The sequence below is a fragment of the Dryobates pubescens genome, chromosome 11 (assembly GCF_014839835.1).
Source record: "Dryobates pubescens isolate bDryPub1 chromosome 11, bDryPub1.pri, whole genome shotgun sequence".
Lineage (NCBI taxonomy): Eukaryota > Metazoa > Chordata > Aves > Piciformes > Picidae > Dryobates > Dryobates pubescens.
The window spans coordinates 26,397,009-26,423,274 of NC_071622.1; the positions used below are offsets into that span (position 1 = coordinate 26,397,009).

General features: G+C 38.9%; 1 protein-coding gene across 1 annotated transcript; it reads left to right on the forward strand.

Moving 5' to 3' along the window:
* The first annotated feature begins 596 nt into the window (after positions 1-596).
* Positions 597-25,679, forward strand: ASPM (assembly factor for spindle microtubules). Its single transcript, XM_054165640.1, has 24 exons — positions 597-905; positions 3,173-3,316; positions 3,697-5,059; positions 6,935-7,036; positions 7,758-7,904; positions 8,752-8,997; positions 9,152-9,219; positions 9,738-9,879; positions 9,953-10,083; positions 10,695-10,870; positions 10,990-11,135; positions 11,214-11,299; positions 12,627-12,842; positions 13,639-13,855; positions 13,948-14,093; positions 14,193-14,321; positions 15,621-15,815; positions 16,409-21,031; positions 22,026-22,217; positions 22,638-22,830; positions 23,295-23,449; positions 24,092-24,268; positions 25,246-25,415; positions 25,521-25,679. The coding sequence occupies exons 1-24, from the start codon at positions 597-599 to the stop codon at positions 25,624-25,626; spliced, it is 9,579 nt and encodes a 3,192-aa protein (XP_054021615.1). The 3' UTR covers positions 25,627-25,679.
* Positions 25,680-26,266: the final 587 nt, after the last annotated feature.

Here is a 26,266-nt window from a genome sequence, read left to right on the forward strand (position 1 = left end):
TTTGATGTCTACTTTTATTATTATTATTTTCTTAAAGCAGCATGGAGACATAGTATTGGGTTTTTTTGTTTTGTTTTAAAGCTCATGAAAGATAAACAGATGAGGGGTTTTGTTTTGTTTTACCTGTGTGCATCTCAATTTCCTTTTAATTTTAAACTATTTTTGAAATTAAATTTATTTAGAAAAATACTTGGCTTGGCTTCATTTATTGGGGTATGGGAAGAGCATTTTAGCATGGAGGCTTGCTAAATTCGGAGCATTTGGGGTTTATCTATTTTCGAAATATAGATCAAGGGTACTCATAAAGCTCTGGGCCGACACCTTGAAAGCCTGAGGCGTGGAGAGCGCCCAGGCAGAAGTAAAGGCTTCCCGCCACCATGGGGTAGCGCCACTCCACTGCCCCGGCGCAGTCGGGTCGTTTAAATAAAACGCCCTGCGCTAATTGGTGGAGAAGTGGGGGGCAGGACTAGGCTGGGCAGGCCTGCACTGGGATTGGCGGAGCGCTGTGTTTGAACGCGCGGGCGGTTGGTGCGGTGGCTGTGTGGGGAGCTGGGGTTGGTTCCTGTTTTGATCCTGCTTAGGGGTTCTGCCCCGGCATGGCTGCGGGGTTCTTTTCCGGAGCGTCGGTATGGGAGATGAGCCCCTCTACCAGCCATGGGCGGCGGCGCTGGGCTGCGCGACGGGGTGAGGAGGACGAGGACGAAGACGAAGCCCCCGCAGTGCTGGTTCTGAGCCATTTCTCCCGGCCGCCGTTCCTCAGCTTCGGCAGCCTACGTGTTGGTGCTTCCCGCACGCGTCTCCTGGCCATCGACAACCCCAACACCGAGGATGTAGAGGTGGTCGTCGACCGCTTCCCGGCTTCTGCCAGGGGCTTTAGCATTGAGCATCGCTGCTTTTCCGTGCAGGTACCGGGCGGGGGCTGTGAAGCGGCGGCAGGGAGCAGTAGGGGAGTGGATGGGTGATATCGGAAGAGACCCCGAGCTATGCCCTGTGTGCAGGGGTGCACGGCGGTTGGGAGGGCTGGAGATGAAGGGGAGCGGGGTCGCTCCCTGCTTGAGGCGCTCGTTCTTCAGCGCGGAGAAAGCCCCTCCAAGGGGTGTTACAGAAGCATTCAGGTTGGAAAAGACTCTCAGGATCACCAAGTCCAACCAATAGCCCTACTCTACAGAGTTCACCCCTAAACCATATCCCCAAGCACCACATCCAAACCACCTTTGAACACATCCAGGGTTGGTGACTCCACCACCTCCCTGGGCAGCACATTCCAAAGCTTGACCACTCTTGCTGGGAAAAAAAATTGGTACTGTCTAGTCTGAAACTACCCAGTGGCATCTTGAAGCCGTTCCCTCTTGTTCTATCACTAATTTTCTGTGAGAAAAGACCAGCATCAGTCTCCTTACAGCATCCTTACAAGTGGTTGTAGAGAGCAATGAGGTCTCCCCTTGGGCTCCTCTTTTCCAAACTAAACAGACCCAGCTCTCGCAGTTGCTCCTCATGAGATTTATTCTCCAGCCCCTTCACCAGCTTCCTTGCCGTCCTCTCCACTCGCTCCAGAGTTACCGGCTTGGAGCGCGATCTTCCCCTGAGGCAGTCACGCCTCACCCGGCCGCGTAGCCTCCCGGTTTTAGACAGCCGGTAGTGTTAAAGCTGCCCGTCCGATGTGGGTGGTGTTCGCTGGCTGTGTTTGTGGTCCCTGTTGAGGGGGAAGCGCTGGAGCTTTATGAGGCTGGGCCTCAGGAACTAGGGGTTGTCACCAGTCTCGAAGGATCCACACCCTGGCCGAAGAGAGAGGGTTTGGCAGTAAGGTGCGAAAAATATTTGTTTGTTCTCAGGGAGTGTGGTTTTAGAAACAGATAAAAGAATAAGAGGTGTTTAGAAAATGACCTCTCAAAAAATTGGAAAGGATCTGTGTGGTTCAGGAAGAAAAGGTGAGGGAGTGTATTGTGGAGAGGTTGCTAATGCACTGCTCGTCATGGCGAGTAATGATACAATAGGACTAAAGATAGCTTTAATGTAGGAATGAATTGTTGTGAGTCTTAAGGAAATATAAACTGTGGCTAAGGCAATCAATGCTGAATTTTAAAAGGGCAGTTTGGCCAAAGAGGTGTCTGTGCTCATCTAGACTCCAATCATTGGGAGAGATGAAAGTCTCTGGGTATCTTGCAAGCGCGCTTATAAAAACAGGCTGGAGTCTCACTGTGAAGTATTTGAATATTAAGGTCCTGTGGTAATTAATAAATACTACCCACTGTTGGCCGGCTTGATTGTATAAGCACACATTAAATCAGCTTGTGTGTTTTCGTTGCCTCAGGAAGTGTGACTCCAAATGCTCGAGAGACTGGTCATTTTCATACTGTCTTTGATTTTTGTCGGAGTTATAACCCGTCTTTGGTCTGTTAGTATTGGCATTAGCAGAGCCCCCAGATGATTTGGTGGAGGTCTCTTTGTGTGAATAATCTTTGCATAAGTCATACGTAGTTACACTATGCCCTTGTTCATTTGCAATGTCTTCAGTTTGGGTTTTTTTTTTAATGAAATTCTGTCAAATCTCATCTTTGCAGGCTGTTTGACTAAAAAATTATTTTAAAATGGAGCCTTTTATTTAGATTAAGCTAAGTTTCTAAACATCTCTGAATGTCCAAATAGAATTCTTTTGGTTACTTTAGAGGACTTTGGTTAGTATGTGCAAAAGAAATGATCTATTCTTTTCTATTAAACTCTGCTCAAGTCTTGTGCTTTGTACTATGCGTTCTAGCTTGCTTTCTATTATATTTTCATTAAGAGGTATATGTCCTTTTGGTAAGAAGTTTTAGAGGTTGCTTAAATTTACCTGTCAGAGGAAAACTGATATTCAAGTATTTAACAACTGTTTATAACTTCATTTTTGTCAGAATAGATTTTCATTCTGTACACCACTTCTCGTTTGGTTTGTGATTAACTTTTGCCCAGGGAGGTGGTGGAGTCACCATCCCTGGAGGTGTTTAAAAAGAGACTGGATGAGGCACTTAGTGCTGTGGTTTAGTTGATTAGATGGTGTTGGGTGATCAGTTGGACTTGATGATCTCTGAGGTCTTTTCCAACCTGCTTAATTCTGTATTACAGTTCTGTATGATTCCATAATTGTACCTAAGAGCTAGGTATTAAACTTGTTTGTGTGTGTTTGTTTCAATAGTCAGGACAAAAAGTCTTTGTTTCTGTAACATGGACACCCTTAGAAGAAGGAAAAGTCAGAGAACTGGTTACTTTTATTATTAATGGAATTGTAAAGCATCAGGCTGTGCTCCTGGGTGTTGCTGAGCAGCCTCTGAAGAAAAAGGTGAGTGTGTGTTTATTATGTTTTTTACTGTTATTGCTTTGGCATTGCTGCCACAGGTATTGTTTCTGTTATAGAATTCAGTGAAGGAGAGTGATGAACTGATAAATGATGGTGTGTGCTGGAAAGCCCATTGTGCCCAAAATTTCTCAGCTGGGTTAGAAAGTAGATACTGGTGCATTACAGGTTGGAGAACAAAATTAGATGATAACGTAAAAAAACTGTTTTCAAGCCCAGAAATAACTTCTGGTGAATTCCAGAATTCAGATTTCTTTTTAGAGTACTTTAGATTTTGAATTAATATACAACTAATACTCAGTTTTACACCAAAAAAAAAAAGTAGAAAACCAGCCTACTAACTTTTATTTATGGTTATTTTTCAGAGGAGTCTTTGGGATAATACAAAAAAGAAAGGCTCTTCAGAATCATCTGCCTCAATAAAAGTTAAAAGAAGTACCTGGAATATTAAAAAGGTTAATAATAAAACCTTTCAAGTTTCCCAGAAGGTGGATGGACTCAGAAGCCCACTTCAGCCATGTGAAAATCAGAACACAATGCAAAACAATGTGTCCCCAGAAAATTACTCTCTTGTTGGCTCAGAAAATAAATTGCCAATATCTCCTATTGCACCAGTGCTGGAAGAACATCGTAACACTGTTTGCACACCAGTTAAAATGAGAAGGTCCACTACATTCTCAGATATTGCTGTCATTGTAAATGAGGAGTTATTGCCTGAAATAGACAGCTGTAATGTCAATAAATGCATTAATGAACACAATGAATTAAAATCTGGACGTGCATATAGCTCTCCTGGTTTGGAGCAACTGCCAATTTCAGACAGTGAACCAGTTCTTAATTGTACACTCTCACCCGTTTGCACTCCAGAACACACAGCATCTGTGCCTGTTTTAAGTACAAGGAGATTTTTAAGTCCAGATTCTTTTGTAAATGGCACTTACCAAGTGGATATAGGTGTAGCAGAGCAGCCTGTTCCAATTCTTTCACCTGATCAGTTTGTGAAAGACATCTTGTCAGATAAACAATCAAAGACTCCTAAAGTTGAGGCACCTTTGGTATCTTCTACTACAGAGACTTATGTTGTGAGGAGAATCCTACCCTCAAAATGGAAGAAAAATGGAGATGTAGAGACAGAAGCTTATGTTCATATAGAATGCAATTTAAGCAAAGCCCTTGAGGTGCATAATGTAGAGTCACAGGTGCTTCGTTGTGATAAACCCAAGGAAAATCACTCCAGGCTTCCTTCTACAGAAGCATTTCAGACTTGCAATTCTTCTAGGAGAGAGCAACCCAAAAAGCGTCCAATTCTTTCTGCTACTGTCATAAAAAGTAAGCCTGGTGCTGCTGAAGGAAAAAGACCGGAAACCCTCCAGCTGAAATCTAAGAAATGCCTTAGTAAAGCAATAATGGGATGTGATACCATGGCGCCACTGCACACTAAAGCAGACATTTTTAGGTGCCTTCCAGTTATAGGTCCTGTTACAGCTGAAAATAAGAATCACAATGAGAAACTAAATCCATCTCCTACTGAATCAACTACTCTGTGTCGTAAGAGGAAGAGTGAAGTATTTGTAGCAAACTGTAGAGAGACAGCTCCAGTGAATGTGGAAGAAGTGGAGAGAAAAAGAACTCATACATCTATCGTGGACAGTCAAAAACATCCTACTACAAGTTCATCAGCCTTTAAACCCACCAACCGAGTGAAAGCAGGGCAAAGAAAGAAAGCTGGTGAGCATCACTTCCTTCATTTGCCACTTTCTTAAAGATGCCTTTGACTAAGAAATCTAGAGAAAACAAACTAAACTTCTAACAAGAGTCAGGAATATTTAATCTCTGAACTGTGGCCTTTCCTAATTGTTATATGCTATCTGCTTTCTAAAATTTTGAAAAGTGGGTCAGTTTTGGTTATGTAATTGGCACTGAATTTTACTTTATTCTTTCATAAACCTTGTTAGTGGCAGTAACAGGTGAAGTATCTGCCAGTTCTGTAGCAGAGCTTGTTCATTCCATGAAACTCTCATATGTACAGTTACCATGTTGCACATTTGGTTGGATTGCTGTTGTCAGATGTTTTTGAATGTGTAGTTTGTAAGTCTCATTCACTCAGCCTGCTTTTTATTCTCTGTAATTAGCTTTGTTGTCAGCCTTGTATATATCTTTCTGCTTTTATTGTTTTCCAGTACTTTATTGCTTGAACATCCGAAGGTGTTGACTTACTGTATTTCAGGATATTTTTGGTTTTCTAATTGTTACATGCTCTGGAATACAAAAAAATTATGAGGGTCTGAAAGAAACATTTCATTTGCAGACTTTTCATGCAGCGTCTGCAGTGTAACAAAAAATTTGCCGTGGCTTTCTTATCAAAATAACATCTGCTGCTTTCTTTAGTTCAGGTGATCTGTGCTGTGATCTAGATGTGATTTGGAGCTCTTGGTAATGCACTTTGTTTTCAAGCTTTTTTAAGTCAGTCTATGTAAAAAGATAACATACCAGCACTGTTATTGTGCAGTGGGAAAAGTTGTCATCTGCCAGGTTATTTCTATTCATTCATTAAGCCCATCCATAGATGGGCCAGACAAGAAAGTGTTCTGTGAATCCAAAATTACTTTACTGTCTCTTAATCCTAGTTGTGAAAAACAAATTATGCTAACTTGGAATGACTCTTGACAGTTTTTCCTGAGAAATATAGCCTGTTATCCTAGTCATGCAGATCATGTTGCCTAGGCTTCATCCCCCCCCAAAAAAATAAATAAAATCACACTTTATTACTAAAAGTAAACTTTGAAATGCCCATTATTAACTTAATCCACTTGAGACCCAACTTAAAGTTGTCAAATTTATTTAAAATTTATTAGAAATGTGTGAGAAATTGGAATGAGTTCTTCACTTTTCTAGAAGTGAATGTTCCAGGGAAAACTACATCAGCAGCTAAGCAGGGGAGTTCAGCCTGTAACTTGTGATCTCCATCTCTTTTTTTCTAAAGTACCATCTTGTTAGTGTTAGGCAGCAACTATAGTCTGTCTGCAGCAGCATACTTTTTAAATCCTTCTTGTGCTGTCAACATAAAATTGTCCTAAAAGCGTGTAATTTCTATGCTCTGAGTTCGTAAAGCCTAGATCTGCATTTTTATCTTTGTGTTTTATTTATGTTCCACTGCTATGGGATGAATAACACCTGGTAGATCGTGCCTTGATTAACACAGATCAGGCTGCTCTGGAATGAGTGCCAATGTAGTATGCAATCTAACTGATGGGAAGAAGTGAATCAAGCCCTAAAATTTATACCTCTCACCCCAGGTGTTTACAGAATACACACTTCCATATCTTCTAGGGAACTTACTTAGCTTTGTGGTTGTTTTAGCTTAGTTGTTATAGCAAAAATTGGTAACACTACGTTTCCTTGGTATATGGAAGAACTGTGAAACACAATTGTAATTCTTTATTTTTCCCCTCTTAATTGTAGTCAGGTTGCTTTGCTTAACTTTTTCTATCAACAGGAGATCATTGGTATTTTGTATGGGTTCATGTTTAATTACTCTGGTTCCATGCTTTCTAGTGATGTGAACATTGACTTCCACTGACACACTTATGTTAATGCTTGTAGGTTCTTCACTTCAGAAAGCATCTAAAACTACCAACAGAATTAGTAAACCCATCCCTGGATTGGCTCAGGCTCATCTGACATTTGTAAAACCACTGAAAACAGGTAGGCAAACTTCTAACATTCGGTAAAAGACCACACACTAAACTGAATGTCACAATTGCTGTAGTGCTAGGCATTGGTAAGACTTAAGTGGTTGGAATTGAGATGAAATAGAAGATTGTCCCAACAATGAATCAGTACCTAGTAGAAAAATACATGTAACTTCTTGCATTCCATTTTGACTACTCATAAGAAAATTAATAGCAAGACACAGCCAGCTGAAGGTGAATGTTGCTTTCTTCAAGTTTTGCCTGTAAGTGTAAAAGCTACATCACAGAGATGTTCCCAGCTGACTGATGGTTATCAGTGAAATGCCTCTTCCATATCTGAAAATGTTTTACTATAACAACACAGTACCTTAGAAGAGAAAATTTCTGACCAAAAAGGTACTAATTTTGCAAGTTAATAATACTGAGCTGAGAACTCATTCCTGTAATGGTTCTTCCTGGTTGTAGTCCTGCTCAGCTTTGATTTGCTCCAAGATGTGCATTGCAAATGGCCTGAATTCACCATTTTAATGTATTTAATCCATGGTTTGTGGCTTAAATTTATTTAATGGTGGCTGATTTGCAATTCATTGAAGATTTTAACAATCTACTTTTTTTGTGTATGTGTCCTGTAGATCCAAATGAAGTATCAAATGTTAATCCTTCCCACTATGAAATGTATATTGGTTATCAAACATTTCAAGAACTGCAGAGACTTTTTTTCCTTTGTTTTTAAGTCATCCCTAGGCACCCAATGCCTTTTGCTGCTAAAAACGTGTTTTATGATGAACGTTGGAAGGAGAAGCAGCAACGAGGTTTCACCTGGTGGTTAAATTTTGTCCTTACCCCTGATGACTTCAGTGTGAAAACAAACACTTCACAAAGTAAGAGTGCAAGAATTTTCACTTTGTCCTTTAAACGTTTTGTAGTGTACTTTACTAATATCAGTGAATAGTAGTACTATCTTAACACTAGCCCTAATTTGCCACTTTAATTTGTGTAACATGAAGCTCTTAGTTAAGAGCAGATTTTGAATTTTCAATTTGTATATATCACCTGTGATTCCCTTTTCACCTTCTTACTTCACACTGCCATAATCATAAACCAAATATGTGGTAATATGTTTCAGTGGCTGTTATGCTAGAAAATGCAGACTACACTAAACCAAAAGCAGTTCTTACATTGCAGATGGTGCTGTTCATCCCAGACGAATTTTCTAACCATCTAGCCCTTTTCAGAATTGTGTTTTCCCCTTGTGATAAATATGGATGGTGCATTTCCTTGTGCCAAGCACAGCATACCACACACCTGAACGGGAAGTGTGCTTTGTAACAAATAACAAATACACACTGGAATGTGCTACTGCAGCTCTCCTCCTCAGTGGGTGTTGTGAGGTGAAATATGTGTCATTTTAGTAAGATGATGGTAATGTAATTTTTCCTCTCTTTTGTTTTAATCTAAAAATTTGAAGATCATATATTGATCTTAAAACTGAAATCCTATCACTGCTTGCTTATGAAATTAAGTATTCTATTAAATATTTGACTTCTATATATATGTACTTGACAACGTGTGTTTAGTGTGATAGCTGATAAGCTTCCTGAGGAATAAGGTCATTTAGTCCGCAGGAAAATAACAAAATAGGGACTTGAAAGGAAAAAAGTAAATGAAGTAAGCAAAGCTACTTTTATTTGAGATGTAAATGCTTAGTTTTTGTATGTGTTTAAACAGTAAATGCAGCTGCTCTTATCTTGGGAGAAGAGAACCTTCATAAGGCCAGTGTTTGTAGAGCACCAACAAAAGATGAAGCATCTCTAAGAGCTTACACGGTTCACCGTAAGCTGAATAAATTGCGGCGTGATGCTTGCCGTCTGTTCACATCTGAAACAATGGTTAAAGCTATTAAGAAGCTGGAAGTTGAGATTGAAAATAAACATTTGCTAGTTCGTAAAGACAGACACCTCTGGAAAGATGTAGGTAAGAATACTAAAACTTTGCATCTTCCCTTTTCTTGCAAATACAAAAAATGGATTATGCACACACTAGATTGATCTTGAAGCTGGTTGATATCAATTTCTGCTGTCATGTGAAGTGTTTGCTGGATGTAATATTACAAAATGCTTTCTTGCAGGAGAGAGGCAGAAAGTCCTCAACTGGCTTTTATCTTACAACCCTTTGTGGCTGCGTGTAGGTTTGGAAGTAAGTGCAGTATTTATGGTTTATAATGAGAGAGGGTTTTTTCTGTTTTAATAGGGGATGTTGTGAGCGTGTCTGCATTTTTCTGTTTTACTATATCAAGTAGATTAAATTCAGTTACAGCATGTTTTCATCTCTTAAATTACTACAACTGACATGCTTTAAAACTGCTTATTTAAAAGGAAAATATTTTCTTGAGGAAAAGTGGAAGTTTTAACTCTGACCCAGCGGCACATAAGCAATTTCCTATCAGTTTCACCTTTTCATAAACTAGATAAAAATGTGGTTGTCTTAAGGAAGTTCCTCACTGGTTCCTCAGATGCAGATGATCATGCATGTTTTGAAATGAGGTTGAATCTTCTGAAATTTCTTTCAGTGACTGATTTGAAAAAAACCCTGATATTTAGAGACTACCATGCTCTGCTTTAGACTTTCAGTAATGTCTGTTATTCAGAAAAACCTCATCATGTGTGTGGTAATTTTTAATAATTCTGCTGGTTTTCTCCCTCCTTTCATATTAGGCTGTCTATGGAGAACTGATACCTTTGGAGAATAACAGTGATGTTATGGGTTTAGCACTATTTATCCATAATCGCTTGCTTTGGAACCCCGACATTGCAGCTGAATACAGACATCCCACTGTGCCTCACCTTTACAGAGAAGGTAATTACTACTTCCAAACCCATTTTTAGCACTTAATTTTTGAGCTGTCACTTAATGGGTTATATCTTTTTAGGTCATGAAGAAGCTTTGTCAAAATTCACACTGAAAAAATTGCTGCTGTTAGTTTGCTTTCTGGATCGTGCCAAAAGATCCAGAATAATTGACCATGACCCTTGCCTCTTTTGTAAGGATGCAGAGTTCAAGGTAAGAGGGCTGTGAGTTGATGTCTCTGTCCAATATTGTCTTAAAGAACGTCTGCAATGAGTCTTAAAATTTTAAATTTTTGCTGTTATTGTAAGCCTGGTGTATTTTTGTTTAACAAGTCTTGGCTGTACATCCTTTTGCATGAACATTCTCTCCAGGTCATGTCATGGTCATATAAATAAATGCCTAAGAAAATTTTGGAGTGTTGGTCCTGTAGGAAGGACTCCAAAGCTTCTGCATCATTTTTAAATATCTAGCATACTCCAGCTGATCTTAAACTGCCAAGTCAGTTTAGGCTCTTCTGTTTGTTTTGCTGTTTTGTTATGACAAGTGACTGTGCAACAGCTGTCAAGCAGAGGCTTTGATCAATATGTTATATTCTATTAAAAAACTTTTCTTGAGTTGGTATTATGTAAGCAGACGTGTTGGCCAGGTACAATGAAAACTAAAGCTGTGTGAACTGGCTAAAAAGAAATTTTTGAAAATAATTAAAGTATTAACAAAGAGATGTTTAATGCAGTTTGGGGGAAAGAGCATAAGGAATGTTTTCTGCTTGATAAACATTGTAGCATTAAGATTATCCTCTTTTTATTGTTGTTCTTTTCTTTTAGGCTAGCAAAGACCTTCTGCTTGCATTTTCTCGGGACTTCCTGAGTGGTGAAGGTGACCTTTCCCGTCATCTTGGTTACTTAGGACTACCTGTCAGTCATGTTCAAACTCCACTTGATGAATTTGATTTTGCTGTAACAAATCTGGCTGTGGACTTACAATGCGGCGTTCGTCTTGTGTGCGTTGATACAGAGTTATTGTGAATTTTATATTTTTTTAATTGTGTTTTTTTTTTCCTTTTATGTATTGCTCACTATGGGCTTGGCTGAGACATTAAACTGAAATTCCCTTTGCTAGGAGAACAATGGAACTTCTCACCAAAAACTGGAATCTTTCAAAACAACTGAGAGTTCCTGCAGTAAGTCGTCTGCAGAAGATGCATAATGTTGACATTGTTCTTAATGTTCTTAAAGAGCGAGGAATTGACCTGAAAGATGAAAATGGTAAGCTCTAGAAATCAGGGTCATTCTGAGTGCATCAAGACACTTGTGCATACTTTAATTCTGTGATTTATTTGATAGGTGCTTCAATTGCCTCCAGGGACATTGTGGACAGACACAGAGAACGAACATTAGCACTCCTGTGGAAAATTGTCTTTGCCTTCCAGGTACTACTCAATTAATTAGCTAGCCACAGATGAGCAATAATGAAAATGCCAGTCTTTCAGGAACATCTGTTGTCTGTGAAAGCCTCTACTAATCAAATTTTAGATTGTGAAATGATCTAATTTGTATGTGCAAGGTGCCATGCAGATTTTACCCAAGGTTGATAACTGTTCAGTAACAATACAGTTTAGATAACATTTTAACTGTCCTGCTTCTTGGATGCATTCAATACAATTACTTAAAAAAAACCCCACTAACTTTTGAATTTGTGTTATGACAGCAGAATTGATAATTAAAATAATGTTGATCTCAAAATGCTGGTAAGCTCTTACTCACTGAAAAGGACATTTTGGGGTTAAACTGGTAGATGATAGTAGAGTAAGGTCTGAAGTTACATCCCTTCCACATTCCCATTTGTCTGAAATGGTCAATTTGAAGAAACATTCTTGAAACAGGAATGAAGATTTTGTAGGCATTACTGCAATGGCATTTCAAAGCTACAAGGAAATCAAACAAACAAACCAACCCCAACAAAACAAAACCAAACAGAAATAGAGGATGCAAAAATATTTCTTAAGACTGTTTTAGGAGTTAACTTGAGTTGGGTAGGCTGTTGAAAATATCCAGTTGACAAATATGTTTGGAAGGAAATATGAAAGGTAAAATAAGATCCAAGTTCAGGTGGAGTTCTCCAGTAAGTAGGCATTAATATAAATACAATTAACTATCAAAAAGCTAGAAGGAAATAAACAGTTTATTAACTACTCTGACAGTATTGAGCAGTTGCCTTTCTCCAGTTAATTTTCCTGATGTGCGAGTTCTGTTTGTGTTGCTTTTGATCAAAGAAACAATTTCAGTGAGCAATGGCTTTATCTAAGCCCTGTGGATATGCTACTTGCTCTCCAAATCTTTTCACACTATCACACCAGATAAAGTCCTCTCAGAATCCTTTAAATGAGTGGTGCATGGACTCAGAAATGCAGGCAAGACTCTCTGAAGTTGTTGTTTCCTCTGAAAGTCTAGCGAAATTACACAGTCTGTTTGAGGGAATTTCCCTGTTTCCCCCAACTATTAACTAATGAAGTCACTGTTTTATGCAGAGCAGTGGGAATGTGGATTAGGTTCTTTTATCTGAAACAGTTGGGAGCAGGCGCTGCCATCTCTGCTGGCAAATGCAGGTTATCCACTGATTCAATGTGGCAGGTACTGCTAAGTAGTGAGAGTAGTTTCTCTTTTAAATACTGTTATCTAAAGTTTCTGCATTCAGCTGCCGTAATGCACAACTGTTGATGTAAATAAAGTTTTGGTTGTTTTTATTCTTTCTAACAGGTGGATGTATTTCTTAACGTGGACCAGCTAAAAGAAGAAATTGAGTTTTTAAAGAATGCACACAAGAAGAAAACACAACTGGGTGCTCTCAAGACTTCTTCAAATTGCAAAGTACAAGATGATGATAGTAGTAACTCTTCACCTCAAAGTTACAGTGAAAATACGAAGCTGCTGATGGCATGGGTTAATGCTGTTTGTGGATTTTACAATATCAAGGTAAACTTTTGTGTACATTACAGCAAATGCATCCTTTGCTGTTGTAAACATGCTTATTCTTCATAAAGCAGAACTCTTCAAACTATCAAATATATAGTGGCAGCCAGCAGTAATTAGCTTTAAATAACCTTCTGGGCTTTGTTCAATTTGACTTGAAATAGCCACCTTTTGTGTTTAGATGCAGTTCTCGTTAAACAAATTTGAGCAAAATGGTCTCCGCTCCTAGTTAGCCTTTTAAAAATAAAACATTCTTCCTGGAATATGAAATTGAGATGGTTTTGTTTGTTTGCTTCTAAATGAGCATTCATCCTAACAGTATTTGTGCATAGAATTTTCACCATTTATAGGAACTATGAGAAATACAGTTTTGCTAAGGGGAATTCTTCTCGTCAGATGTATTAGAAGGGATCTGTAGTTTGTTCGTTCCAAGAGAAGCACTATTCAGAGACTTGTCTCTGATTAGAATACAGTAAGTTTTTCTGAAGGGTAGAATAGAACAGTGAAAAGTCATCCATGAAGATCGCTCTTATAAAGATTGCTTTCTATTTGTTTTCTCAAATGTTTGCCTTGGAGATTCACTGTGTAGTGATTCACATCTTTTTGTTTCTGGTTTCTCACAGCTGTGTGTCACTACACAGTGAGTGTTCAAAGGAAGCTACATAAACATTTTTTTTGGTCAAAAAAAATTTGCACTTGGTACTTTCAGCGGTACAAGATAATGAATTCTATATCCAGTTTATTCCAATGAACTGGTAACAAAAATTCAAGGAACTTGTGTCTTGCTGTATTTTAACAGGTGGAAAATTTCACAGTGTGTTTCTCAGATGGTAGAGTATTATGTCATTTGATTCATCATTATCATCCATGTTATGTGCCTTTGGAAGCTGTGTGCCAACGTACAACTCAAACAGTAGAATGCTCAAGAACTCATACAGTGGGATTGAACTCTTCCTCCTCATTCTCTTCCGAGTCTGATACTTCTCTAAATGTTACGGAAGAAAATGTTAACCAAAGTGAGTTGGTTTTTTTTATGCACAGAAGTTCACGTTAAATATGTTTGTTGTATGCAAAACTTGATCTGACAAACGTTTTTCTCTTTGCAAAGCTCTAACTGCCGCAGTCCTATACAAGGAACTCTTGGACAATGAAAGGAAAAACTTTCAGCTGATCAACACTGCAGTTTCTGACCTAGGTGGAATACCAGCAATGATTCATCACTCAGACATGTCAAATACAATTCCTGATGAGAAGGTAGAAAGCCCTTACAGCTGATGGAAACATGTTCTGATCTCTTGTGAATATGTTGTCTTCTGTATAGCCCTTAACTTGCTGTGTTCTGTGTTTACATAGGTGGTTATTACCTACCTATCGTTTCTGTGTTCGCGACTTCTAGATCTTCGGCAAGAAACTCGGGCTGCACGATTAATTCAGGCTGCTTGGAGGAATTACAGGCTGAAAAGGGAACTGAAACGTGCTCAGGTACTCTTCACCTGTACAACATACAGCTTCTACTTTGAGAAATGCTAAATAGAGCATATATATTTACTATTTGGATTATGCAGTTTTATTAGAATAGCAATGGCATTTTAATTAATGAGTACCATTTTTGCTATTCAAATATATATCTTTCTTGGTGTAATCTATTAAAACCCACTTTCATTTTAGACTATTCTGAAGTAATTACATTTGTTAAAAGCCTATTGCTCTTTCTTCTGTGTTCTGATTGTGGCATGGCACTCCTTAAGTCTTTTCCCCAACACTTCAAATATAAAATATTTGCAGTACTTCCTTTAAAACAAGGGAGTAGTTTATTTTTAATTTCTAGTAGTGTCTACAACATTAAAAGAGTAATTTAAATTTCTACATGAATTTACTTTTTTTTTGTTCAGGAGCTAAACTTCCTTAGTGTTTTAAACTGAAGCTCATGAGTTTTGATATTTTGTTTCTTGCTTTTCTGGTAGTTATAACAAATCTTGTGATGGTTTTAAAACTACGACAATGTTAAGGTCGATAAATGCCACTGCTGTCTGAGAGGCATGCTGTTCTATGTTGGAACAGTGTTCAAGTGAAATATTCTAAGAATCCATAATGTAGGTTTTTCAAATCCAGTTTCTTTATGAAAATTATACAACCTTAATGATGATGGTAAAACATTCCTTTCATAACTGTTTTAAAATAAATATTTTTAAAGATTTTAATGGAGGGACAGGGAATAACCAAAACCTATGAACACTGTACAGTATGTGCATATATATTTTGCCCTGTGGTAGGATAAGCTAGTAGGAGGATTCTGACCAGGTTGTTGTGTTACCTTTTGTTAGTTGCTTTTTACTTTGACCTACATCAGTTTGTTTCTGCAGTCTCTGGGTTACTATATAAACACTGTTTGGTGTATGGGTAGATGGACATGGCTGATATGACTATACACTTATTATTTAATTAGAGTTAGGAAGCATTCTGATGTGCTCCATTAGCAAGGATACCTTAAACCTATGACTAAAAAGTAAAACTAAGACTTAAAAATGACTGCCTTAAGAATACTGAAAAAATGGAGTATCAAAGAGGAAGAAGTATGGAGATGGGGGATGCAGACTTATATGATCCTACCCTTTTACAACAAACTCAGAGGTGAAATAAGGAAAATTATTTTACTAAAGAAAGTTGTGGTATCAACAAGCCTATTTTTTATGCGAGTGCTTTAGCCAGTTATTTTAATAAATCAAAAATGCAAGTGAAAATTTCAGTCCTACTGATTCAGTGGAAATTCATTCTTTGTAGGAGCGAGACATAGCTGCTCGTGTAATTCAAAATGCTGCAGTAAACTTCTTGTCTCGTCGACGTGCCCTGAAGAAAGTGAATGCAGCAGTTTTCATCCAGAAGCACTGGAGAAGATACTTAGCTAGGATGACTTTTTTAAATCTGAAAAAGACAAAACTGGAAGAAGCCAGAAATGAATCTGCCACAGTCATTCAGGTAATACAATCTAAAGTGACACTACAAAGCAAAGAAACCTTCTGAAACCTGTAAAGGCTTGTGTAGGGTCATTTGTTCTGCTTGCAGGAACTGATGTCTTCATGGAAGTGTAGTACTTTTTCTTGGTCTTTTGAGATGTATTAGTAACTTTCCTCAAGAGAAATGTCAAATGTTTCCTAAAAATAAAAAATAATTAACAACTATTCTCCTAGTGTTATGACACCTGCAGTGGGCACATTCAGAATGACAAACATTAGTTACCAATTAGTAATTAGTATTAGTAATTGGGCAGTTGATTCAGTTCCTTCAAGGTATTTTCCTCACTATTACCTAAGACTAAATATAAGACTTTGTAGAATGAAGATTAAAGAATTACTGATTTTTCCAGTAGTTTAAAAGAGAATCTTTTGTTGCCAGGGCCAATTTAGAAGTGAAAATGCTTTAAAAAGCAGTAATTCATGGAATTTGGCTTTTGGGTTTTTTTACATTGATATCTGGTCTTCCTTCCTAGGGATTAAGTAGGAATAAAGTTCAAATCTGAGTTTGGTCGTTCTCAAATTTAACAAAAGTAAATTGTTTCTCTTTTTCTGCAGGCTTATTGGAGGAGATACTCAGCTAGGAAAAGATATTTACAGCTGAAATACTATGTTATTTTTGTACAAGCAAGGGTAAGAATGGTGAAGTGTGTTGCTACATATAAACGAATTCTTTGGGCTACTATCACCATTCAGAGTCATCTGCGTGCATCCAAGTTGGCAAAGAAAGATCGGCAAAGATACAAAACCTTAAAATCTTCAGCACTTACTATTCAGTCTGCATTCAGAAGATGGAGAAATTACAAAATTCAACAGAAAATTAAAGCAACTTTAGTGCTTCAGACCTACTTCCGAAAATGGCAATCCTCAAAACAGGCTAAAAGAAACAGAGCTGCCCTTGTCATACAGTCTTGGTATAGGATGCACAGAGATCTGAAGCAGTATCATGCTATGAAGCAAAGTATTATCAAAATTCAGGCTTGGTACAGATGTCAGCTGGCCAGACTTGTTTACCAGGAACTTAGGGCAAAGACAGTGGTAATTCAGCAGTATTACAGAGCTTACAGGCTAGGGAAAATTGAAAGAGAGCGCTACTTGCAAAAGCGTGCAGCAGCAATAGTTCTGCAGGCTGCTTTTAGAGGCATGAAGGCACGCAAACTATACAGACAAACAAAAGCAGTTTGTGTTCTTCAGTCACTGTGGAGAATGAGGAAAGAGCAACTAAGATTTCTAAAATTAAAAAAATCTGTTGCCACATTGCAGTCACATGTGAGAAAATACCAACAAGTAAAAAGATACAAAGAGATAAAACGTGCTGCTTCTGTAATTCAAAGCCGGTATAGGGCCCATGTCGCTTCCAAAAGAGCAGCTGCTTCTTTCCAGAGGCTGCGTCTGGCCACTGTTGTCCTACAGTCTGCCTACAGAGGAATGGTGGCTAGGAAGGAGGCTCGCACACTGAGAGCTGTGATAAAAATTCAGTCAAGTTACCGTGCTTATATTGTCCAGAAGAGATTTAAAAGCTTGAAAAATGCAACAGTGAAGATTCAGGCTTTTGTGAGGATGAGGCAGGCTCGTCAGCGTTATTGTACACTGAGGGAGGCAACGCTCTATGTCCAGCGAAGGTATCGATCTCACAGATATGCTCTTCAACTTAAAGAAGATTATAGGAATCTTAAGGAAGCTTCCATAAGAATCCAAGCTGTAGCGCGAGGTTTTCTTGTTAGGAAACAAATACAAAGGTGGAGGGAGACTGCAGTGTTTCTCCAGGCATGCTACAGAATGAAAAGGGACAGGCAACGTTATTTAAGCATCTACAGTGCTGTCATTGTCATTCAAAAATGTTATCGTGCATACAAAAAACAGCTGTGTCAGAGGCAAAAGTTCCTGCAAGTTAGAAAAGCAGTGGTGTGCTTACAGGCAGCCTACAGGGGTTATAAAACACGCAAAACACTCAAACTTGAATACAGAGCTGCTATTGCAATTCAGACTGCTTTTAGAGCTTATGTTGCAAGAATGAAATATAGGGCAATGGTTCAGGCCTGCTGTGTGATTCAGAGATGGTACAGAGCTTGTAAGACTGGTAACAGACAAAGGCTGAAATTTTTAATGACAAAAGAAGCAGCACTTTCTTTACAAGCAGGGTTTCGTGGCTGGAAGGTGCGAAAGCAGATTCGAAGACATCATGTTGCTGCTGTTAAGATACAGTCTGCCTTCAGAAAATTCCTGGCTCTAAAAAAATTCAGGCTTATGAAACATGCTGTGCTAACTATCCAAAAGCATTACAGAGCCACTCTTGTAGGCCAGAAACAACGGCGAGAATATGTTCAGCTGCGTAACTCTGTAGTGTGTCTTCAGGCAATGTGGAGAGGGAAAATGGTGAGAAAAGAAGTTCAAAAGAAACATAATCTTGCAACAGTTATTCAGTCCTATTACAGAATGCATGTAAATCAAATGAAATACAAGAAACTAAGGCAAGCCACACTAGTGATTCAAAAATACTTCAGAGCTTACTGTAGGAAAAAAACCCAACAAGCAATTTATCTAAAAACAAGGGCAGCTGTGTTAGTCTTGCAGTCTGCTTACCGTGGGATGACCGTGAGGAAACAATTGGGCAAACTAAACAAAGCTGCTACAGTTATACAAGCTGCCTTCAAATCTTACCTGGTTAGAAAGGACTACAAAAGACTTAGATCTGCAGCTATAGTAGTTCAAAGGCATTATCGTGCAGTTATTCGTGCTAAATGTCAAAGACAACAATACTTGGCCTTGAAAAAAGCCACAGTCAAAATTCAGGCAATTTATAGAGCTGTAAGGGTTAGACAGCAAATTCATGGTATGCATCAAGCAGCTGTTAGTATCCAAGCCACGTTCAGGATGCATCGCATGAGCGTAAAATACCAGGCAATGAGAGTGGCAGCAATTATGATACAAAGACAATACAGAGCATTTTGTTTAGGCAAAGTACAACGTGGAAAGTACTTGGAACTCAAGAAATCTGTCCTTGTCCTCCAAGCTGCCTGTAGAGGCATGAAGGTCCGTCAAGACTTAAAAAACATGCATCGGTCAGCAACAGTAATACAGTCCTACTATCGAATGCACAGACAACAGAGGGATTTCAGAAGATTGTTGCTGGCAACTAGGCAGATTCAGCAGTGGTTCCGTGCTTGTAAGGAGAGAGATAGACAAGTTCACAACTACATGGTTATCAGAAGTGCTGCACTTCAGATCCAGGCTGCATTCCGTGGTATGAAGGCAAGGCAGCTTCTAAGAGCTATGGGAGAATCGGCTGTGCTTATTCAAAGCAGATTTAGAGCTTTCCTCAAAAGAAAACATTTTCTTTCCATTAAGACAGCTGCTATTGTAATTCAGAGAAGATACAGAGCAACAAAAGTAGCAAAACTTCAACGTCAGGAGTATCTTTCTTTCCTCCATGCTGCTGTTATCATACAGTCTGCTTATAGAGGCTTTGTGGTAAGGAAAAAAATGCAGCAGAAGCATCAAGCTGCTACAGTTATTCAAGCCATGTTAAGAATGCATAAAATTTACATTTCTTATCAAGCTCTCAGACTTGCTTCAGTAATCATACAGCAACGTTACCGTGCTTACAGGGAGGGGAAGCGTGTGAGACAAAGATACTTAAAACTGTACAATTCCGTTATGGTTCTTCAGGCTGCCTATAGAGGAATGAAAACAAGGCGCTTCTTGAGGAAAAGACGTGAGGCAGCACTTACAATACAGAGAAACTACCGAATGTATAGGCAATACTGCTATTACAGAAAAGTGCAGTGGGCAGCCCAGGTAATACAGAAGAGATACAGAGCAAATAACCTAAGGAAAATCACAGTACAGCATTACTCTGCATTTAGAAAAGCAGCAATTTGTATTCAGAGGGCTTTTCGAGACATGCAGGCAAAAAAACGACATCAAGCAATGCACCAAGCTGCTGTTGTTGTTCAGAAAAATTTTAAAGCCTTTAGAGAACATCAAAGGTATCTCTCTCTCAAAGCAGCTACTCTTGTCTTTCAGAGAAGATATAGAGCTTTGATCCTGTCAAGGCAGCGTACTTTGGAGTATCTTTCTCTTCGCAGAGCAACTATACGTGTACAGGCAGTGTACAGAGGCATCAGGGTGCGGAAGAGTATTGAGCGCATGCATTTAGCTGCCAGTAGGATACAGTCAGCCTACAAAATGCACAGGGAGAAAAGGTCCTATCAAAACATGAGAACTGCAGCTATTGTTATACAGTGTTACTATAGATCTTACATGAAAGGAAAGGATCAGCGCAAGGAATATCTGACAATGAAATGTTCTGCCATTGTGATTCAAGCAGCATATAGAGGCATGAAGGAGCGACAGAAGCTGCAAGTGATGCAGGCCTCGGCGACTAGAATCCAGTCCAGCTATCGCATGTATCTGCAACGCAGGCATTACAAGCGGCTCTGCTGGGCTGCCAGAGTCATACAGCAAAGATTCAGAGCCAAAATGGCCAAGGAGGCTGACATGGAAAGCTATGCACAAATGAAAAAAGCAGTCATTTGCCTTCAGGCCTCGTTCCGTGCTAAAAAAGCCAGGCAGCTGTATAAAAGCAGGACTGCTGCACGGCGCATCCAAGCGTTCCTACAAATGTGTGTTGAGAGGAGGCGTTTCCTCAAGAAGAAGGCAGCAGCAATAAGGATCCAGTCAATGTTCCGATGCCGAAGGACAAGGGCTCGCTATAAATTGCTTCGCAGTTCAGCAGTTGCTATTCAGAGGTGGTACAGAACATGTCTCAACGCTCGTTTGCAGAAACAGTATTTTGCTCAAAGACACGCAATAGTAATTATTCAGTCTGCCTTTCGTGGCATGAAAGCAAGAAAAATAGCAAGGCAAATGCGAGCTGCCAGAAAGATTCAGGCTTTTCTTCAGATGTCTGTGCAGCGTAGAAAATTCCTTCAACTTAGAACAGCAGCTACTACATTACAAACCTATTACTTAATGTATAAAGCTAAGGCACAGTATACAAGATACAGAAAAGCAGCTCTTGTCTTACAACGATGGTACCGATCTCACCTGGCTGTGAAAGACCAAAGAACAGCTTACTTACAGACACGGAGGAGAATTATCATTGTGCAGGCCAGAGTCAGAGGATTCCTTGAAAAGAAGAGGTTTCACAGAATTAAAGAAAACACAATAAAAATTCAGGTAATTTTGAATGTGGAGTAATGGTTTTGGGGTGTGGGGTTTAAGATTGCTGTTCTTGCAAAGCAGCACTTTAAAGTTGTGTGTTTGAGGAAAACATACTGAGGTGCCTCAAAATCAGCATGACCAGATGGTCAAAAGAGGTGATTATCCTGCTGGTGGTGCAGCTTCACCTTGATTTCTGTCTAATTCTGGGCCATGAAATTTAAGAAGGGTGTTTGGGTCCTTGAATGCATCTAGAGGAGGGCAACAAAGAGAAGAGGCTGCCTCTTCCTCTCTCCAACTTCCCTTCAGGTAGTTGTAGAGAGTGATGAGGTCTCTCCTCTGCTTCCTCTTCTCTAGACGGAACCACCCCAGCTCCCTCAGACATTTTTTGTAGGTCATGTGTTCGAGGCCCTTCACAAGCCTTGTTGCCCTTTTCGGGACATGCTCCTGTACCTCAGTATCCTACTTATAGTGAGGGGCCCAGGCCTGAACATGATACTTAAGGTGTGGTCTCACCAGTGCTGAGTACAAGGTTCCTGCTGGCCACAGTGTTTCTAATACAAGCCAGGATGCTGCTGGGTTTCTTGGCCACCTGGGCACACTGCTGGTTCACAGTCATTTGTCAATCAAAAGCCCCAGGTCCCTCTCCAAGTTCCATCTTTCCAACCACACATCCCCAACTCTGTAGCTTACCATGGAGTTGTTGTGACCCAGGTGCAGGACCTGTCACTTGGCCTTGTGGGTCACTTCTAACCAAAAACTCTCCTACTCTACTCAGAGTGCTTCCCTGACTACTACTGCATTTCGCTGTCATGCAGTTCAGCTACCCCAAAGCCAATCAGAGGTGTGTCATGATGGTTACATGAGTACTGGAGATGCCTATAATGCCTATATCTCTCAAAGTTCATGTTAAAATAGTTGTGCAGTTATTGTCAATGCTTGTTGAGGATGGGAAAAGAGACTTTAGGGAAAACATCTTAAATAAATAGAAATGTATTTTAATTTTACACAGAGATGGTTCCGAGCGAAAATGCAGCAGAGAAGATTCCAAAGAGATTACCAAAGGCTCATTCAATTACAGCGTGCAATTCGGGGCTGGCTGAGCCGCAGGAACCATGCAGCAGCCATCATCCAGCGCAACGTATGGAGATTCCTTGTCTGCAGGCGCAGGAGGAGATTTGCGGTCGGAATAATGAAATTTCAGGTACAGACTTCATGTAAGAAAACTATAATTTGAAAAAAACAGCACTTCCTTTTCTTTTTTTCTCTCATGGGTTTTCGGGGAGAGGGAAAATGTTTGTTTTGGTTGGTGAGTTTCTCAGTTAAACTGCAATCCAAGTCAGCTTCAGTTTAGACATCAAAGCTAAATGCAAACAGATCATTAAGTAGGTAGATACTGGTGACTTAGGTGGGATGCATATGGGTGTTTGTTTTGGTCTTCTGTCTAGCAAATGCAGTATTTGGAAGATTAAACACTGAGTGGTAAATATTTAAGAATTAACAACCAAGGTAAGTAAATGCTTCATCAGACTTGTAAAATTGATTTGCAAAAGTAAGGGACGTTCTCTTGTCTCTTGCTGCCAACGTTTTTTTTTTTCCTCTTTGTGGAATTCCTTTTCTGTAGGCATTGTGGAGAGGATATTCTTGGAGGAAGAGCAACGACACAGCAAAAACGAAAGCTTTAAGACATCGTTTACAAAAGGCTAATGAAAGGAGCAGAGAAGAAAACAAATTGTGCAACAGAACTGCAACTGCTATTGACTACCTCCTAAAATACAAAGATTTCTCATATATTCTCACAGCATTAAAGCATCTAGGTCAGTATTTTGTTTTATTTTATCTCATAGATTTCTGACCTGGTAGAAACTGGGTATTTTTCAGCTGAGAAGACTTCATAATGATGTTTACGCTTTCTGTGTGGCTGCAATGTATGAATGGTTTCTTCTAGGCTAAAATCAGTTTATTGATTTAGGAGGAATGTTAAAAGGGTTATGTAGAGAAAGGAAATGCAATATGATTGCTCAGATTTCCTGGCACTCCTAGTAATACTATGCCTTACATAATATAAATTAACAGTAATTATAATTGACTTATCTCCATGAATTGTTTTGTCTACTGAATTTTTAGTCTGAAGTATTAAAACTGTTGATTTAGAAATACTTGTTTTAACCAGTAATTGCACTTTTTACTTCTTTGCACTTGCCAGCCAGGGTTTTATCTTATTTTTTAATTAAATTGCTTGAGCTTCAGAGTTTTTGTTTATTTTCTTTAATCACTGTAGAGGTGTCTACCAGGCTGTCTCCACTCTGTTGTGCAAATATGGCCCAGAGCAGAGCAATCTATTCTATCTTCAGTCTGATCCGAAGTTGCAACCGGAGTGTTCCGTGTATGGATGTGATCAGATACTCAGTTCAAGTTCTCCTTAATGTTTCAAAGGTAACTTCAGTATTTTCTTTTTCAGTATTATAAGCTGTAGGTTATATATGACTTATTTATCCACAAAATTTCATGATAAAATTAAAAACAGCAACAACAAACCCAAACCAAAACCAAAATTGTTTCTGAATTTTAACTGTCATTATATAGACCCAGCCAGCAACTGAGCCACTCACACAACTGACCCCTCACCTCCCAGTGAGATGGGAAGGAAAAAACCAAAACCCTGTAAGCTGAGATAAAGAATGTTTAATAGACCAGCACAAAGAGAAAAAGTAAACAGGAATAATAATATCACCAATGAAAAAGTACATAAAATGCAGTATTGAAAGGGATGGCCTGATCCTGCCCCACTGTATTGTCACCTTCTCATAATGGCCTTCCCCCATATAGCAGGCATGATATTAATGTAGTATCAAATACTCATTTTCCATCCTATAGACATCTGCATTTGAAGTCTTAGATTTTTGGTTTAGGAGGGAAAAAAATAACATTTACGCTTTATTTTAAAATTTCTCTGAGCTTAATGTAATTTAATTTTCTCTTTAAATGCATGTGAAAATGGATTTTGCTTTCTTCTTCTAACCTGAAAGATTCTAAAGATCTGGCTATATAATGTCTTGTCTGTTTCTTGTATAATAGTGTGAAAAAACCACTCAAGCAGTTTATGATGTGGAACATTCTATAGATACATTGCTAGACTTACTGCAAATATACAGGGGAAAAGCAGGGGACAAAATTTCAGAGAAAGGAGGAAGCATATTCACAAAAACCTGTTGCTTGTTGGCCATCCTTTCAAAGGACTCAAAAAGAGCTTTGGTAAGACTTTCATGATTTTGGTTTAATGTGATGCAACATTCTTTTCTTGCATGTCTTGGTGATGTTTGTAACTTTTTTTTTCTCTCTCGCTCTCCACCATACCTATTATGGCTGTAATGCTAATTATGATTAAATCCTCATTTTAAAACATGTATTTCTAAGATGCTGAAAACAGTCACCGTTTGGTACTTTCTATACCCTGGTGACCCAGAGCTATTCAGTAAGATCCTGAGGTTCAGATCCTGCAGTCTTTGCAAGATTATGATATTGCAGTTCCTGCTTCCCATAGAGTTTACTATCAATAGCTTAGCATTAGATACAGTTTAGTTGCCACTTTGATTACTTTTCATTCAACTTATTGAAAGTTTACTGTTGCTTTTCTGATAAAGTTTAAGATCCTCGTCATTAACAACTGGCAATACAATTGTCTATGATTTTGTGTTGATGTACACTATTGTAACAGATTGTTTCTGAAGATTTCTTTGTTCATGCTTATTGCTATAATCCCTGATAAGGTTATTGGGGCAGCCTGGGTTTTGTGCTGAAAATTAATTACCTGTTTATTCACCAGATACAAGCACAAGTCATTTGGCCACCTCTGGCAATTGCATTATTCTTTCATAGTTATCAAGATGGGTACAAACACTCATTTACCTCTGTACCAGTCACTGAAGGCTTATGTTGATTACATGTGAAAATTGGTTGTAAGGCAAAATTAGTGAAATCTGACTTGTGAGATCGCAGGAAATGCATGCTCTTACATCACACACCAGTTAAGTGTTTTGAAAACATGAGATCACAGACTTGTTAAGTCTGCTGACTTTAAAATGGTTTCACTGTATTTGTGGGCAGAAGTTCAGCTTTAATTAGGAAATTTCTGTTTCCCTTGAATGAAACTAGTTTCTTTCTTTCTTTCTTTTTTTAAAGCCTCTTTTAGATGTGCAGTATTAACTGTGTACATTTTCACCTTTTCTCAGGCAATCCGAAGCATGCCCAGAGCTGTTTCTTGCCTCCAAAGCATCTATAAACTTACAGCTCGCAAGCACAAAGCAGATGCAGAGAGAGAACTCATGAAGCAGAAAACAAACAGTTTAAGTGGACCTTTCTTCATTCCAGTAACTCCTCTAAGAATAAAAATGGTTTCAAGGTAAGAGTTTGAAAATTAGGCATCTCTATTTTCCTTTTTTTTCCTCCCCTATTCCCCACCCCTCAGCAGTATATTTTAATGACAAACTACTAACTATTTTCACAGAATTAAACCAGACTGGGTATTGAGGAAAGACAACATGCAAGAAATTGTGGATCCTCTGCAAGCAATTATGATGGTGATGGATACACTTGGTATTGCTTACTACTGACATCTGCATAATGTATATGAAAATGTATTTGTATAGCAAGTAGGTAGTAGACAGCTGAATGGCTTTAAAATAAAGCAGAAAAGTGTCAAGCTACCCTTGAAAATGTATTTTTAAATTGCAGTTAACATTTCTGTAACTTTTTTGGTATTGTATACAGCTTTGGAAATACTATTTTGTACTACTACAGAAAGTGATTGTACAATAAAATCATAAGCACTGGAAATTTTAGTAGTGCAGTAATGTGTTGTTACTGCACAACTGTGAGTTTTGTAAATGGGATTGTATGCCCCACTCTGAATAAATAGTGTAAAATTCTTTTTAAAGTAGTTGTTTGTGGGACAGTTACATGGACACATCTCATCTGGAGAGAGATAGGTAGGAAGGGATGCATAGTCTGCATTTCCACACTGGCTACTGTTTGTGGAGCAAGTGCAGAGGAGGGCAAGGAAGCTGTGAAAGGCCTGGAGAATAAATCCGATGAAGAGTGACTGAAGAAGCTGGGGATGGTTAGTTTGGAGAAGAGGAGGCTGAGGGGAGACCTCATTGAAGACTTGATGGGGTGCTTGGTGCCATGGGTTAGTTGTTTAGGTGGTGTTGGATTGGTTGATGGGTTGGATGCGATGATCTTGAAGGTCTCTTC